Raw genomic sequence first — 15,137 nt, 5'->3', positions numbered from 1 at the left:
AAAATATCATATAATCTAGTACATATTTATAACACCCATAATTTTAACAAAGATGTATACGAAAAATTTAATAAAAGTCTAACACAAATGGTAGTTCAAAATATATGTCGTTTGATGTTTGTATTATTATTCATCAATTTATGTCATCCTGTAGACGATCAATAGAGATAACATTGAAATTCTTATTTTGCTGTTGGTTGAGTCGATTAGGGACAACATAAAGTTAAAACATAATCTTTTTATAAAATTTGTGGTATAATATTTTCTATATATAGCATATATATAAATTCTAAAATATATTTTGAAATTGTTGGCCGAATTTACTCTTTCTTGATTAGCTCAAGGATCACGGTCTTTGTCACGTACCCATCATAGCAAGCCCATGTGTAGAATATGACTTAGCGGAAGCTACGTCCTCCTACCATGGGAAAAAAAAAAACACTTTGATTAAACACATTTGTATTATATATTATATGGGATTTTTAAATTTGCAATACTTAATAATCTGAGTTAATGAAACGTATAGTACACATATATTATACTTAGGGATTTACGTCTTATGCACCTAATACATGTGTATATGTTAAGGAAAAAAAGAAAAATATAATAACTAATCTTTAATTACTTATTATTATATAAACTATTAAGTATTATAATTATTGTGATTAATAAACCATATAACAACATTGAATGCTATCTCTCATAACATTTATGTCTTCATTTTATATGTTAAACCGTTAAAACAAACGGTGTTAATTTTAACGGAAAAACAAGAAAAACCGTTAAAACAAAGTTTTCCGTTTCATACACACTTTTTATATATAGAAGATATAATAAAATATAAAATATTTTTAAAATTAAAATAAATACTACAACTTAAAATGAGGCTTCAATAAAAATTTTGTACTTTAATTTAACAAAATCTTAAACATGATTTAAAATATAAATAATTTATGATATTAAATATTAAATTTAATATTATGGGACTTTACACATATTAAAAAAATATGAAAATTATTTAAAATTTATTTAATGAAATAATTTTACCTCATTTTTAATTTTGAGCACCTTTCCATAAGGTGGGGAATAGCCTAACCTTCCTTACATTGAGCCGGCCCTGCTTGCGGCTACTTCAACCTTTACAGCGATAAGTAACCCGGTATTCCATATTGAAAATCCTATAATTTGTCAGGGAAAAGCATTAAGGAAGTGGGTAGTGGGGAATGGAAGAAGCACTGTTGTCGCCAGCAAGGGAAGAGAGAGTATGGAGGCCGACTATAGGACGGGGTGCCTTTGCGGAAGAGCTAAAAAGGTTGAGCTTCATGGCAGCACCGATGGTGGTGGTTACAGTGTCACAGTATCTGGTGCAGGTTGTGTCGCTGATGATGGTAGGACATCTGGGTGAACTCTCACTCTCCGGTGTTGCTATAGCCGTCTCTTTCACCAACGTCACTGGCTTCAGTCTTCTTGTAAAGTTCTCCTTCCTTTACCCTCTTTTTTTCACTTCATCCTTCTATTTCGTTTTAGCTTTTAAGACATCCTTAATAATCATCCCCAGTGAAAAGTCAGGGATACTGTGACTTTTCGCAACTCTCATACTTCCCTTTACTTTTTAAGGATATATTGAGACTTTGAACATATCTACCTTTTTATTTAAAAGGGCATAAATTTAAGCTTAAAGGATTGAGTTGTTGTTGTAACGGTTGTTCCCGCAATGATGATTTCATAGTTTAAGCAATTACGTATAATATCTTGACCGTCTCTTTTCCATCTTCTTCCCCATAAAAAATTGTAACGGTTGGCCCCTGAATTTGATTTTTAAAACTTGAAGCTTGATCTTGGCCAGATTAACATGAGCCGAGATCTAACTAAGCTAATGGTTTTGGATGAGCTTGATGCAAACAATATTTGAAATGACCATGCAAGCCTCGTAATTGAATGCTGGGAAGTTAATATGGCTTGCCCTTGTTATAAGTCTGTCTCAACCCCACCAACTTTGAGTACGTGCTTTTTACTTCCTAACTGAAGCTTAATAGACGAATTGACCAAATTTGAATGCCAAGCAGTTTGGAATGGTTGGTGCTTTGGAAACTCTATGTGGGCAAGCATATGGGGCAGAGCAGTACCAGCAACTCGGGATATATACTTACTGTGCAATAATTTGTCTTACATTGGTTTGTCTGCCGGTGTCTCTACTCTGGATGTTTGTCGACAAAGTGTTGGCACTGCTTGGCCAAGACCCTTCAATCTCACTTGAAGCTGGCAAATACTCAATTTTTCTCATTCCTGCATTATTCGGCTATGCTGTTCTCCAATCGTTGGTTCGCTACTTACAATCTCAAGGCTTGATCATTCCAATGCTCTTTACCTCTTGCGCAACGCTATGCTTCCATGTTCCTCTTTGTTGGGCTTTGACTTTTAACTTTAAACTGGGAATTATTGGAGCAGCTTTAGCTAATGGTTTATCGTATTGGTTCAATGTAACAATGCTTGGATTATACGTGAGGTATTCTTCGGCTTGTGAGAAAACCCGCATCACGTTTTCGAAGGATGTTTTCCGACGCATTACGGAGTTCTTTCGCTTTGCTATCCCCTCTGCTGTGATGGCTTGGTAACATCTCCTTTATATGTTTTAACCAGTCTTCTTCTTTGATTTTCCTCTTCATTTTATTTTTCGAAGTAATTACTGATAAGTTTTATTTTTTTGCCAATAAACTACTAGTATTGAATGGTGGTCATTTGAGCTGCTTGTACTACTTTCTGGGCTTTTTCCAAATCCGACAATTGAAACCTCTGTTCTTTCTATATGGTATGGTTCCTTAATTAGCCCTATGCTGAATGATTACAGAATTATCAATATCATGGATTCTAAGTTTTCGTAGCCAATTTGAGCAGCCTTTCGACAATGTCACTGCACTACTACGTTCCATATGCTGTTGGTGCTGCTGCAAGGTTTAATCTGAGACTGCCTACTAGTTCATAAACCTCACATGTTTGCATTAAACTATTGAAATTGAATGCAGTGGACATTTTGCAGTACTCGGGTTTCAAATGAACTAGGAGCTGGGAATCCACAAGTAGCACGATTATCTGTTAGTACTGCGATGTTTCTTGGAGCCGTGGAGATAGTCACTGTGAGTACAACTCTTTTTTGCTGCCGTTCTGTATGGGGGTATGCTTACAGCGATGAAAAGGAAATTGTGGATTATATGAAAGGAATGACTCCATTGCTCTGTTTATCGGTAATCATGGACACCTCACAAGCTCTGCTTTCTGGTCAGTTCCGCACTGTTCCATCTTGAAATATCTGAATTTTGGATTGTATCTGATTAACAACTGCTTAATAACCCCAGGCTAAAATATGATACTATATGTGTGTGTGTGTGTGTATAAGCTATGAGAATCACTAGTCTTTTAACTTAGCAAAAGACAACCACAAGGGGTTGAATTTTGATGTTCTGGCTGCATTTAACACATGTTTGGAATTTTTGGATCAAGATTGGATCTGTGGGCAATATCATCTATTACGGTGCTTTCCATTGAAATTATCACCAAAGCATTGTTTCTTTGAGCATCCTTCTCTTGAACTAATGCCTCCTAAGAGTGTTATGCTCTCATATGCATTAGGGGTTGCTAGAGGAAGTGGGTGGCAACATATAGGCGCCTTTGTCAACCTTGGAGCATATTACTTGGTTGGAATACCAGGGGCTGTTGTATTGGGTTTTGTTCTACATTTAAGAGGGAAGGGCCTATGGATTGGGATATTAGCTGGTTCTACTGTACAAGCAGTCACGCTAGCTCTGGTTACAACCTTCACAAATTGGCAAAAACAGGTTCTTACTTCTTTGTCCTAAGCTTTCGCTGTCTTTTTTTTTTCTTTATAAACTTTTGGGACCAACTGCGGATAAAGTGGGGAAGAAAAAGAAGTTGGAATCCTGTACTGCAAACAACTAAGAAACCTAATATTAGCTTCTCTGATTATGTTGCAGGCGACCAAGGCAAGGGCGAGGATATTTCAGGGAACAATATCTGCTGAGACTTGATTAGTTTGAGCTGTTCATATGGCATATTATATTGAGAAATAGCTTTAAATCCTTGGAACATTTTGTAAAAAAAGATTACGATCGTTAGCATTTTAGAAGTCATGGATTGTCAACAGCTCAAGTGCGAAGTCCTGCGAGAACTCCATACCTTGTAGGCACAAGGCTATGCGTATATATTGCTGTTCGTGCTATGATAATCCTTGTAGTCTGGAGATTGAGCCATCCATTTACGAGCACATAGCTCTGCCTTATAATGTTTGGTTATGAATGCTAATCTGTCTCTTGGGTTTTGTAGATATGATCTTGTAACCAGTTTTATTAAGATTTTCGCCAAGATCGTCCTCAACATCACTTGCTCTGGGTTGTCCAATAAAAAGTTAAAATCAGTACCCCTCCATATTGTTCTTACAATTTTCAACTCAAATTATGAATACTGACAGTATATTGTTCTTTCAAACGTCTTAAGACATGAGGGACCATATTAGGCATGCATCTATATCTTGGGCGAGATTCTTGCGTTATTTAGCATCCGACCTTCACCTTTGTTCGATAATACTATTGGATACATTATATATTCAGAAAACTAAAATTCTGATCAACATCTTGCAGAATTTCTAAGCCAGAAAATCGACATAAATGGTACTGCTGGGAAAGGCTTTTTATCCAAATAATTGCAGGTACGTGTGACACTGGCCAGTTTTTTAATATAGTATTTCCCCTTATAAAGTTGTCCGCTGGATCGTACGTTGGTAAGAAGATGTATATATATAAAGTAAAAAAAATGCTCCACCGTAGACAAAAAGTATGAATCATTACCTATTTTATTTATCTTCCTCCACACAACAATTATGAGAATACCAAGGAAAAAAAAAGGTACTATGGAGATCAGTATCAAACAAACGTCGATGTATTCTGTACACAATAAAATATTGGAGTCCCTAAGATTCATATTTAGCAGTACTGCAGAAAGATGTGGTGAAAATTACATACCTTGCGCAAGACACATAAAGATATCTTATTTCTCCCTCGGAAAGAAATAAAAAAGGAAACAAAAGCCAGAAAAGAAAGAAAAAGAATAAGAACAATATAAGATCCTTACTCCTTAATTTTCCTTATTCCATAGCGTCCTGGCTCCGTTGAAGTGCGTGATACAGTGCATGCTAGTAAGGTGGAGGAGGGCGATTCCATGGTGGTGGAGGATGAGGACGATAAGGGTCTGCAAAACCGTAAGGTTGTGGGGGTGGAGGGGGACCAGGTGGTGGTGCATAGCCATAAGGTGGTGGGGGTGGTCCTGGTGGATGATGGTGATGTGGCGGTGGGGGTGGAGGATAGAATTCAGGAGGTGGTGGCTGAGGTGGAGGAGGACCATAAATATTCGGGGGCGGTGGAGGTGGAGGTGGGCCGAAAGGATCCGGAGGTGGAGGTGGAGGTGGATGTCTATGGAAAGGCATTATTTTTCTGGTGCTTAGGTATATGGAGAGGCTAATATAAGGTCAATTCTTATATATAGGCCAATTGCAGCTGTGAGATTAAGATGAAGGAAATTAAAGTTTGTAGATGCCATGAAATTGACGAGGGGCTGTTAGTTGGAAGAATGGCAGATACAAAATACAACGCGTCAATTGAAATACTACTTTGTCCTTCCAGTTTTTGGATAAAAGAGGCCATTGATATTAATAAATAATTTGGAAAATTCACCGAAATAACATTAATAAAGCTGTATTAACTTAGGCACGAAGAATCAACGTTCTCAATCCAATAGCTGGGCCGGCGCCGGTCCCGCGGCTAGCTTGTTCACAAAGAAATCAATGTACGTACGTACCATTAATCGACTGGTATTCACAAGTTCTTGGCATCTTGCGGCCAGGCCACCTCAATTAAAAAAAAAAAAAAATTGTCTAAAATTAATTACTCCTGCGTTATCAGCGGATCTGACATGATATCGGATCAACGGTTTAATTTCTATATATCATAAATGCCATCTCAGCGTGACGAATTTTTTTTTCCTTATTTTTATTTTCTCGAGTATTTTCAGGCCTTTTCCTCAGAATTTTGGTCGATCTGTCTAAAATGCAAGTAATTATAAAATTAGCCATTATCGTCTACCCATATAGTTGATAATTAGAACTAGTAACACTATTCTTATAACTCCTCAATGGAAGGATAAAATTACATGATTTATATTTTAAAAAGATTAATCAATAATATAATTAGAACTATGTTAGAATATTATAAAGAGTAAGATATTTTCATTTTCAAACAATGTGGGATCGATCCTATAAACTACCTACCATTAATCTTATCATATAGGAGTATCACAACTCCTAGCTAGCTGTGTTTGATTAAGTAAAGTCCGTTTGGATAGTAAAAATGTTTTATTTTATTATTATAATTTTTTTAAATTTTTACATAAAATATAATAAAAAATTCAATTTTTATAAATTTTAAAATAATAATAATATTAAAAAATAATATTCTAACAATATTTTATTTAACTTTTAACTTTCATCTCATCTTATTATCTAAACCATACCTAAAAAAATCAGGTCAAAATCCGTATAAAGCATGTTAGAGTAAGCCTCATGCAAATATATATTCTTTTTAAATCATTGCAACTTTGATTTTACTAAATAAGGAGTACTTACTATAGCAACGCCACGTAATGTGATTTTGCAAACGTGTCAACACAAAATCAATCAAGTTATGACAAGTAACTATATATATGGAGCTCACAACTGGCTACTTATTCCAATATTATATAAGCAACTAAAAGTACTCCTTAATTATAGTATTTAACATTAATCAACTTTGTAATGCTAGTAGCTTAATTGTTAACAACTCGATCGGTCAAAATAAATAAACACTTGTTTGTATTATGAGAATACTTAATTATTATTTATTATTTTATCATTATTTTTCATATACTTTTTATTATTTTGTATTACTATTTACTACAATTCAATACTTTATTCTTATTTTTTTATTATTATTTATAAAATATATTTAAAATCACCGCACCACCTAAATATAGCTTTGAGAAATACTTCACTACCCAAACATCTCATATATATTAACACATATATTCACGTACAAAAGATTGGGAAATAGGACCACTTCCTCATATTCGGTGCGTCATTTTTACCATAAAAAATGCTATTTTCACCAAAAGTTGGATCTTGAAAAAATATATATATATTTAATGATTAAAAAAGTATTTTTTAAATAATATTATAATTTTTTTAAAAAATGAATGTAACTAAAAATATTTTTTTATTCTTATCGGAAGCCTTCGTGCTACATCGTCCACCGGGGTAGCACTGCTCTTTTACCATTACAGAGTGCGTGGCGGTGGATAGTTGTTTGAGACTTGAGACTAGTAGTTGGTCTCATGATACCGGTGGCCGAGAGACACTTGGCTGCCTTCGATTCCAAACCGTGTTCGGTGTTTCGGAACGCGTGCGTCATGTAACGTGTACGCGTTTTTCTTGTTTTTTCCAACAAACCATTGTTGAGCTGCCACATGTAATGTGATGAGCTTGACATTTGGGCGTCCTGTTCTGGAATAGTTGAAACCAATGTATGTTCCTAATTTCATACAAGGATAATGATAATACGATAACTAGAAAAATTAAATTTAAGTCTAAGTTAGAAATTAAATAAAATATTATTAAAATATATTATTTTAATATTATTTTTAGATTAAAAATTTTAAATTTTAAATTATTGATTTTATTTTATATAAAAATTTAAAAAAATTATAATAATTAGAATAAATTAGATGAGATAAAAAATTTTATCAAAGGCAACGAGGCTTTAGAGGTTTTTAATTTTCGATCTCTTTGTTACAATGAACTCAATAGAGTTTTAAGTGTCTATTCCTTTCTCATCAGTATTAGAAATTAGTTAAAATTAATCGATCTACGAATTGATATATGCACCAAGTGGTATAACGGATAACAACCAACTTTATTTTTGGTTATATATATATATATAATCTCAATATTGTCGCATGATTCTTTTCAATCTTCTTAATTTAGTGATGGGACAGATGCATGCGCCAAGTAGGAGTGCGCGAGCTCTCATTTTGAGCGTCCCTGATCTGTTGATTACAATGATTAGTGGTACCATTAATACCGCAGCTAAAGGCGGCCGTTTGAACCATTATATATATATATATATATATGACCATCAATATCATCACGATATTTGTTAATGCAGGTCCTTCATGAGATAAATCACACTATCGTGTCATCATATCACCATGCACGCACTACAAGAAATATGACCTATTCCAGCGATTTTTTAATCACTGCCAATAAAATTATTGAAAAATCTATTCTTTTGCAGCGATTTAAAAATCACTGTAATTTTTAAAGTAAAATCCAGCGATTCAGTTGATGGCTCATTAATTTGAACTTTTACAGTGATGGTTAATCGCTGTAAAAAATACACATCTTATCTTCACGCGTTGATTTAGTACGGGGCGCCAATTCTTAATACTTTTAATTTTCCCCCCGCCGCCCCCGACCCCCCATTTTTCTCCCCACCAAACACATTTCCCCCCAACACCCACTTCGACGGACCCTCGATTGCGAGCACCTGCATTTGGCCCCTTCTCAGCATTTCCGCACAGCGTCACCTCCTCCGTCTTCAGCCATACCTCGTTTTCACTGTCCTATTTTCCCACACTCTTCTCCCTTCCGTCGTTGCTTCTCCATTTTCGACCTCCAAAATGAAAAAATCAATTTCCCTTTGTTTCGGCTAGTAACGATGCTGTCCCTACGTCTCCTTCCCTTCCAACTGAGGTTCTGTGCCTCCATTTTATTTCCCAAGTTGAACTTATGCCGCAGTCCAGTATAATCGTCGTCTGCTCCTTGGAATATTTCCAAGCCGAACAGGTATCTCTTGTTGCCAATTTATTTGTTTTTCCCCCTTCATGCGTAGGTTGCATTGCAAAAGTTGTATTTTTTTTTTTTTTTTGGTCAATATTTTTGTTTATGCGAAACTGATGCATTAGTTCCTCTGTTTGGTTCAAAATGTTGTGTGTTTGCCTTTTGCGGTTTAAGTGCCGATTTTGAAAACAAGGCTTGGTTTTCTTTGTGTAATACTACTGTATTTAGTGTTTATATATAGATTTAGATCAAGAGCAAGCTTAAGGTCGAACTGTTTTTTGAACTGTTGCAAAACAACCGTTCAAAATTTGTCCAGATTTGAGTTCACCTTTAAAATCCTGTAGGAAAATGTACCAAACTACAAGAACAAATATTAATTTGGTAAAGGGGAAAAACCAACTCTTACATATTATGCCAGAATGAATTTCGTATATTAAACCCCTAAAAGGAAAAAATAGGCCAACTTCAGGTAGGGCTAGCTCATATAACTGACAAATTGATGGATTTTAAATACTGTTTCAGATTTATTAGACTACTAACTTCTTCATATTTTTCTAATTTTAGAAGATCATAAAAGTTGATTTCTAGTTATTTTAGTTAGGATCAATATTAAATATATCTTAACTATATTAGAGTGTATAAGTCTTGCATAGTCTCATTGAAAACCTTAATTGATCATTATTAAAAAATTAAAATATTCTTATATAGGAAGTCCACGGAGGAGAATATGAATAAAAATATTCTCATGAATGACCTTAAGCTTGAAATATACATGAATCTACCCATTTCATTATATTAAAACCATCTCAACTAAAACCTACCTATCCTTCCCCCAAAATAAAATGTTCACAGCTGTTTCTTTCAGCTTGATTCTTATTGGAAATTGGGTCTTAGAATAGTACTGATCATATTTTAAATTTACCAAAGAGATCATATTATATATAACTACTGTAGGCTGGTGAAGAAAAGAGAGGTGATGGTACTCATCATCAACTTGTTAAAAAGTTTGTGTTGATTATGGAGCAAAAGAAAAAGATCAATGCAATATAAGTTGTGCCAATTAATTAAAGATGGTTCCTTTCTCCATCTCACAGCTGGTGTTTTATTAAAGCTAATCTTCCTAATATTGATAGTGATTGGTATAAGGAGGCCAATGAATTTCCTGTGCATCTTCTTTAATTTATGTGCCTCAAGTACTGAATTAATGTTTTAGTAATGGTTTGTATTATCTGTCTTGTCTGATCTCATCACAGAAAAAAATAAATAAAAACTGGTTTGTATTATGGGAATGTACTTTGAGAACACTTTTCCCCAAGATTAATAGCTTAAGTCCTAGGGATGGTATGGTCCCTTGAGGTTTGGGATCGGGAGAAGATTGTAATAATACCAGACCATTACATATTCACGAGTGATGAACGTGCAAACCGTAATGTGGATATACTAAGGGATTTCTGCATGGAGCAAAACATCAAGTACTTTTATGATATTAAAGATCTTGGTAATTTTATGGTATGTCTCTACTCTCTCATTTGCTCTCTTTCCATTTTGCTAATCCATTATCCTCAAGAGGTTATATCTAAATTTTCCTTCCTAACTTTTCAGGCTAACCCAGATTACAAAGGTGTATGCCATATTGCTCTTGCACAAGAAGGTCACTCTAGGCCTGGAGAGGTAAGTTCTTTTATCAAATACATTGCAAAGTCAATAAATAATTCATGTCACTTTTGTGCCTTAAAGTTCCAATGTTGTTAAACCCCATTCATTGCATTCAGGTCCTGCTGGGTACAGACTCTTGCACTTGTAAAATTGGAGCATTTGGCCAATTTGCCACTGGAATTGGCAACACTGATGCAGGTTTTGTGTTGGGCATTGGGAAACTCCTGCTTAAGGTCTATGTATGCTTTATTTTGGTGTCGATATAGACTTCCTCACTTTAACAACTTAATTTTTGCTCAGAAAACTAATTTCATATTTAAGGTTTCCAAAATATGATCGTAATTCTCAATTCTAGGACTTCCAGCAACTGTAAGAACTTACATATACTTCACTGATTGGAAGGTAGTTAAGATACCGCCGTCTAGTGTGTGAATATATACCCATACAAATTATTTATTTGACTTTGGGATGTATCATGTTTATCCCTTTTGGTAAGTTCAGATGTCTTATTTTATTAGAGCCATGCATTCTTGTGTTAGACTCTCTAACATCTTTGTAGTTTGAATTATTATTGAATAGCCAAGAAAGATGATTAAAATACAATTTTTTTGCTCTTTTTAGTATTTCCATGGATAAGCATGACCATGATTATACGCATTCTGTTAAATTTTAGAAAACTAGTAGATCCTCAAGTCTTAAAACTTGCTACTGTTTACATATAAGAGAACTAGAAACCAGAGTATGGAAAAATTATGTCTTTCAACTTCCTTCAAGCTATGAGAACTAGCAACTCATGTACTGCCCCACCATTAAGTACAATAGCTGAAAACCAACTAAACAAAAAACATATAAAGAATTCCCAGATTTCATCTACATTGCGTTCCCTATTATTAAAACACCTCTCATTCCTTTCCAACCAAATGCACCACATAATACACAAAGGAATCATCTTCCATGCAGCTGCCACTTGAGAGCAAGGAAAAAGGTCTAGGCCAACATGCAAGTGCTTCTACTACTGAATTAGGCATAACCCAGGACAGTTCCGATCTACTAAGCACACCATCCCATAACCCTTTAGCCACATCACAATGAATAAGAAGATGGTCCACAAATTCTGCAGCTTTCGTACACAAAAAGCACCTTCCACAACAATCATGCCATGCTTTCTCGAGTATGGCATGATTGTCTGAATGTTCCCCAATGCTGCTGGTTATTGGGGAATGAAACTCGGTTTGACATGACATGATTCAACCTAGTACTTCTGTTATATAAGAAGAAACTCGGCAGGAGAAATCAGATGCAGAAAGTAGGTAAACTCCTTGATTTTTTTATCTATGCACCCCTGGGATTACTGCATCAGTTTTGGTTTTTTTTTTTAAAACCATGTTCTTCAGTTTGGAAAAACTTCAACGAGATAATGAAACACTTACTGAGTCACTCAAAAGATTTGAAATTATGAAAAAATGACTACTCGTGCCCAACCTTAGCAAATTTAAGTGCCACTCTGGAGTTCTGAGCTTACTCTTTCTGTATGTCCACTCTGGAGTTCTGAGCTTACTCTTTCTGTGACTTTTATCAGGTTAATCAAATTAGGGACTCATTGGCCATTATGGGTGATAACAGAACAACCGATAGCTTGCCACAAGTATGTATTTCCGCCCATAGATTTATAATCTCTTTCAGCCACCTTTGGTTCCTTATTTGGATTGCTATTGATAAACCTAAGTACTAATAGACAGCTAGGTTACAAGGCACGTTGACTTCCTAAGTTTATTAGGTGAAAAGGACACTTAAAAATGTGGGAGGGACCCTTGTTGGACATAAATATGACATAGAAAACAGGAAAAGTGATTTGCGGGCTTTGGATATGAGAAGTATTCAACTTTTGGTCAAACTCGTGCCCATGATCTGTTTGATGTTTCGTTGGTTGTTTTTGTCATATTTTCATGTTGTATGTGGTCAATTTTACACAAGATGAATCGGGTGAATATCATTTTTTCCTTTTACACAATTGTTTGAATGTTCCCTAATTTCTCCAGCCGAATCATGTCAATTGTCAATTGGGAATGAATATAGATTTTGATGAATTTATAAGATATAATAAGATATAACCTAGCTATGACAGCCATATAGGTTCACCTGTATTATAATTTTTTTTTTTATTTTTTAAAATACTATTTGCGGCGACTAAAAGTCGCCGGAAAAGGATATTTTTTCGTGGGGAATAGATTGATAAAACTACAAAGGGTATTTAATGGCGGCGCTTTTTTAATCGCTGGTAAATCCCTTGCCAGCGATTTTTGAATCGCTGACAAAGAAATTTAATAACCGAAAGGTCTTTTCCAGCGATTAAAAAATCGCTGGGAAATCCTTTGCCAGCGATTTTTGAATCGCTGGCAAAGGAATTTAAAAACAGAAAGTCATTTGCCAGCGATTACAAAATCGCTGCCAAATCCTTTTCCAGCGATTTTTGAATCGCTGAAAAATGACTTTCTGTTTTTAAATTTCTTTGCCAGCGATTAAAAAATCGCTGGCAAAGGATTTCCCAGCGATTTTTTAATCGCTGGCAAAGGATTTCCCAGCGATTTTTTAATCGCTGGCAAATGACTTTCTGTTTTTAAATTCCTTTGCCAGCGATTCAAAAATCGCCGGGAAATCCTTTAGTTTTAGCGGCGATTTTTAGTTTCCGCCGCAGTATATAGGAAATGGCTGAATAGTACCGGCGAATATGCAGCGATTTTGTAATCGCCGGTATAGGTATTTGGCGGGGATTTTTCTACTTTTCCCGGCGATTTATAATCACCGGGAAAAGTGCCATCTGTTGTAGTGACGTACACTAGTACTTAGTATTTTATCTTTGTAAAAAATGGAGATGGCAGCTTTATGCTATGCGTAGGAATGTATTCTCAGACGTCGGCGGAAAAGGATATTTTTTCGTGGGGAATAGATTGATAAAACTACAAAGGGTATTTAATGGCGGCGCTTTTTTAATCGCTGGTAAATCCCTTGCCAGCGATTTTTGAATCGCTGACAAAGAAATTTAATAACCGAAAGGTCTTTTCCAGCGATTAAAAAATCGCTGGGAAATCCTTTGCCAGCGATTTTTGAATCGCTGGCAAAGGAATTTAAAAACAGAAAGTCATTTGCCAGCGATTACAAAATCGCTGCCAAATCCTTTTCCAGCGATTTTTGAATCGCTGAAAAATGACTTTCTGTTTTTAAATTTCTTTGCCAGCGATTAAAAAATCGCTGGCAAAGGATTTCCCAGCGATTTTTTAATCGCTGGCAAAGGATTTCCCAGCGATTTTTTAATCGCTGGCAAAGGATTTCCCAGCGATTTTTTAATCGCTGGCAAATGACTTTCTGTTTTTAAATTCCTTTGCCAGCGATTCAAAAATCGCCGGGAAATCCTTTAGTTTTAGCGGCGATTTTTAGTTTCCGCCGCAGTATATAGGAAATGGCTGAATAGTACCGGCGAATATGCAGCGATTTTGTAATCGCCGGTATAGGTATTTGGCGGGGATTTTTCTACTTTTCCCGGCGATTTATAATCACCGGGAAAAGTGCCATCTGTTGTAGTGACGTACACTAGTACTTAGTATTTTATCTTTGTAAAAAATGGAGATGGCAGCTTTATGCTATGCGTAGGAATGTATTCTCAGACGTCGGCCATAGAGTGGAGTCAAAATTTGAGCTTAATTCATGAAAACGGCGCATATATAATATTGCTCGATCCGAACTTACAATCGTTCTTACCATATTGCGGTGGGTTAATTATTGATCACTTTTTATTCTTCAGAAAGGCCTGGCTAGAATGAAATCGTATGCCCTCATCACGTAGTTTCAGATTCAAAAAGGGTATTTGAAACTCCTAATTATCGCCGGCGTACAACTGTACAAATGAAAGCTAATGTATGTATTTGGGTCTAGAATAAAGCAAATCTATGATTACCAACATGAACAATGAACATGCACTGCAATAAGATTAGAAATGTAATCAAAGATAGCGATCGATTTCCTTCGACATTAAAGGTCATATATATATATATCATATATGTATGTTTATAATTCAACCGGACCAATTTAAAAAAAGGATGATCATATGCTTGCAGGCACACCGGCGAACAAACATCGATCAACGATACGTACGTACACGACGGAATTGGCTTTTATTTCATATATATCATGTACGGCACGACGTCTTACAACAATATACATAATAAAGAGGCACATATTGATCTAGCAAGGTGGTAATGGAATATGATGATCAAAATCGAGGAGGTGGTGGAGGATGAGCAAATGGATCAGGAGGTGGTGGACCGGGTGGACCTGGTGGTGGTGGGGGAGGAGCAAATGGATCAGGTGGTGGTGGGCCGTGTGGACCTGGTGGTGGTGGGCCGTGTGGACCTGGTGGTGGTGGTGGATGATGAGCGAATGGTGGAGGTGGTGGACCTGCTGACCCTGGTGGTGGTGGAGGGTGCCTGTGGTGACTCATTCTCTTCTGACTTCTGAAGCAACTATTGCGGTGGTAAACGTACCAATTAAG

The 15,137-nt window shown here is 35.7% G+C and overlaps 1 protein-coding gene and 1 long non-coding RNA gene across 2 annotated transcripts; both read left to right on the top strand.

The window, feature by feature from the left end:
- Positions 1-1,094: 1,094 nt before the first annotated feature.
- Positions 1,095-5,356, top strand: LOC122302848 (protein DETOXIFICATION 14-like). Its single transcript, XM_043114290.1, has 7 exons — positions 1,095-1,469; positions 2,067-2,611; positions 2,723-2,809; positions 2,896-2,952; positions 3,038-3,276; positions 3,628-3,833; positions 3,990-5,356. The coding sequence occupies exons 1-7, from the start codon at positions 1,224-1,226 to the stop codon at positions 4,041-4,043; spliced, it is 1,434 nt and encodes a 477-aa protein (XP_042970224.1). The 5' UTR covers positions 1,095-1,223; the 3' UTR covers positions 4,044-5,356.
- Positions 5,357-10,292: 4,936 nt separating this feature from the next.
- On the top strand, positions 10,293-10,804 carry LOC122302849. The gene is made up of 3 exons (XR_006240534.1): positions 10,293-10,444; positions 10,538-10,606; positions 10,708-10,804. It is a non-coding gene; the product is annotated as an uncharacterized LOC122302849 (long non-coding RNA).
- Positions 10,805-15,137: the final 4,333 nt, after the last annotated feature.

Source organism: Carya illinoinensis, chromosome 3 (genome assembly GCF_018687715.1).
Source record: "Carya illinoinensis cultivar Pawnee chromosome 3, C.illinoinensisPawnee_v1, whole genome shotgun sequence".
Classification (NCBI taxonomy): Eukaryota; Viridiplantae; Streptophyta; class Magnoliopsida; order Fagales; family Juglandaceae; genus Carya; species Carya illinoinensis.
The sequence above is the reverse complement of the archived record's forward strand: the minus strand, read 5'-3'. Positions and strand labels throughout refer to the sequence as shown.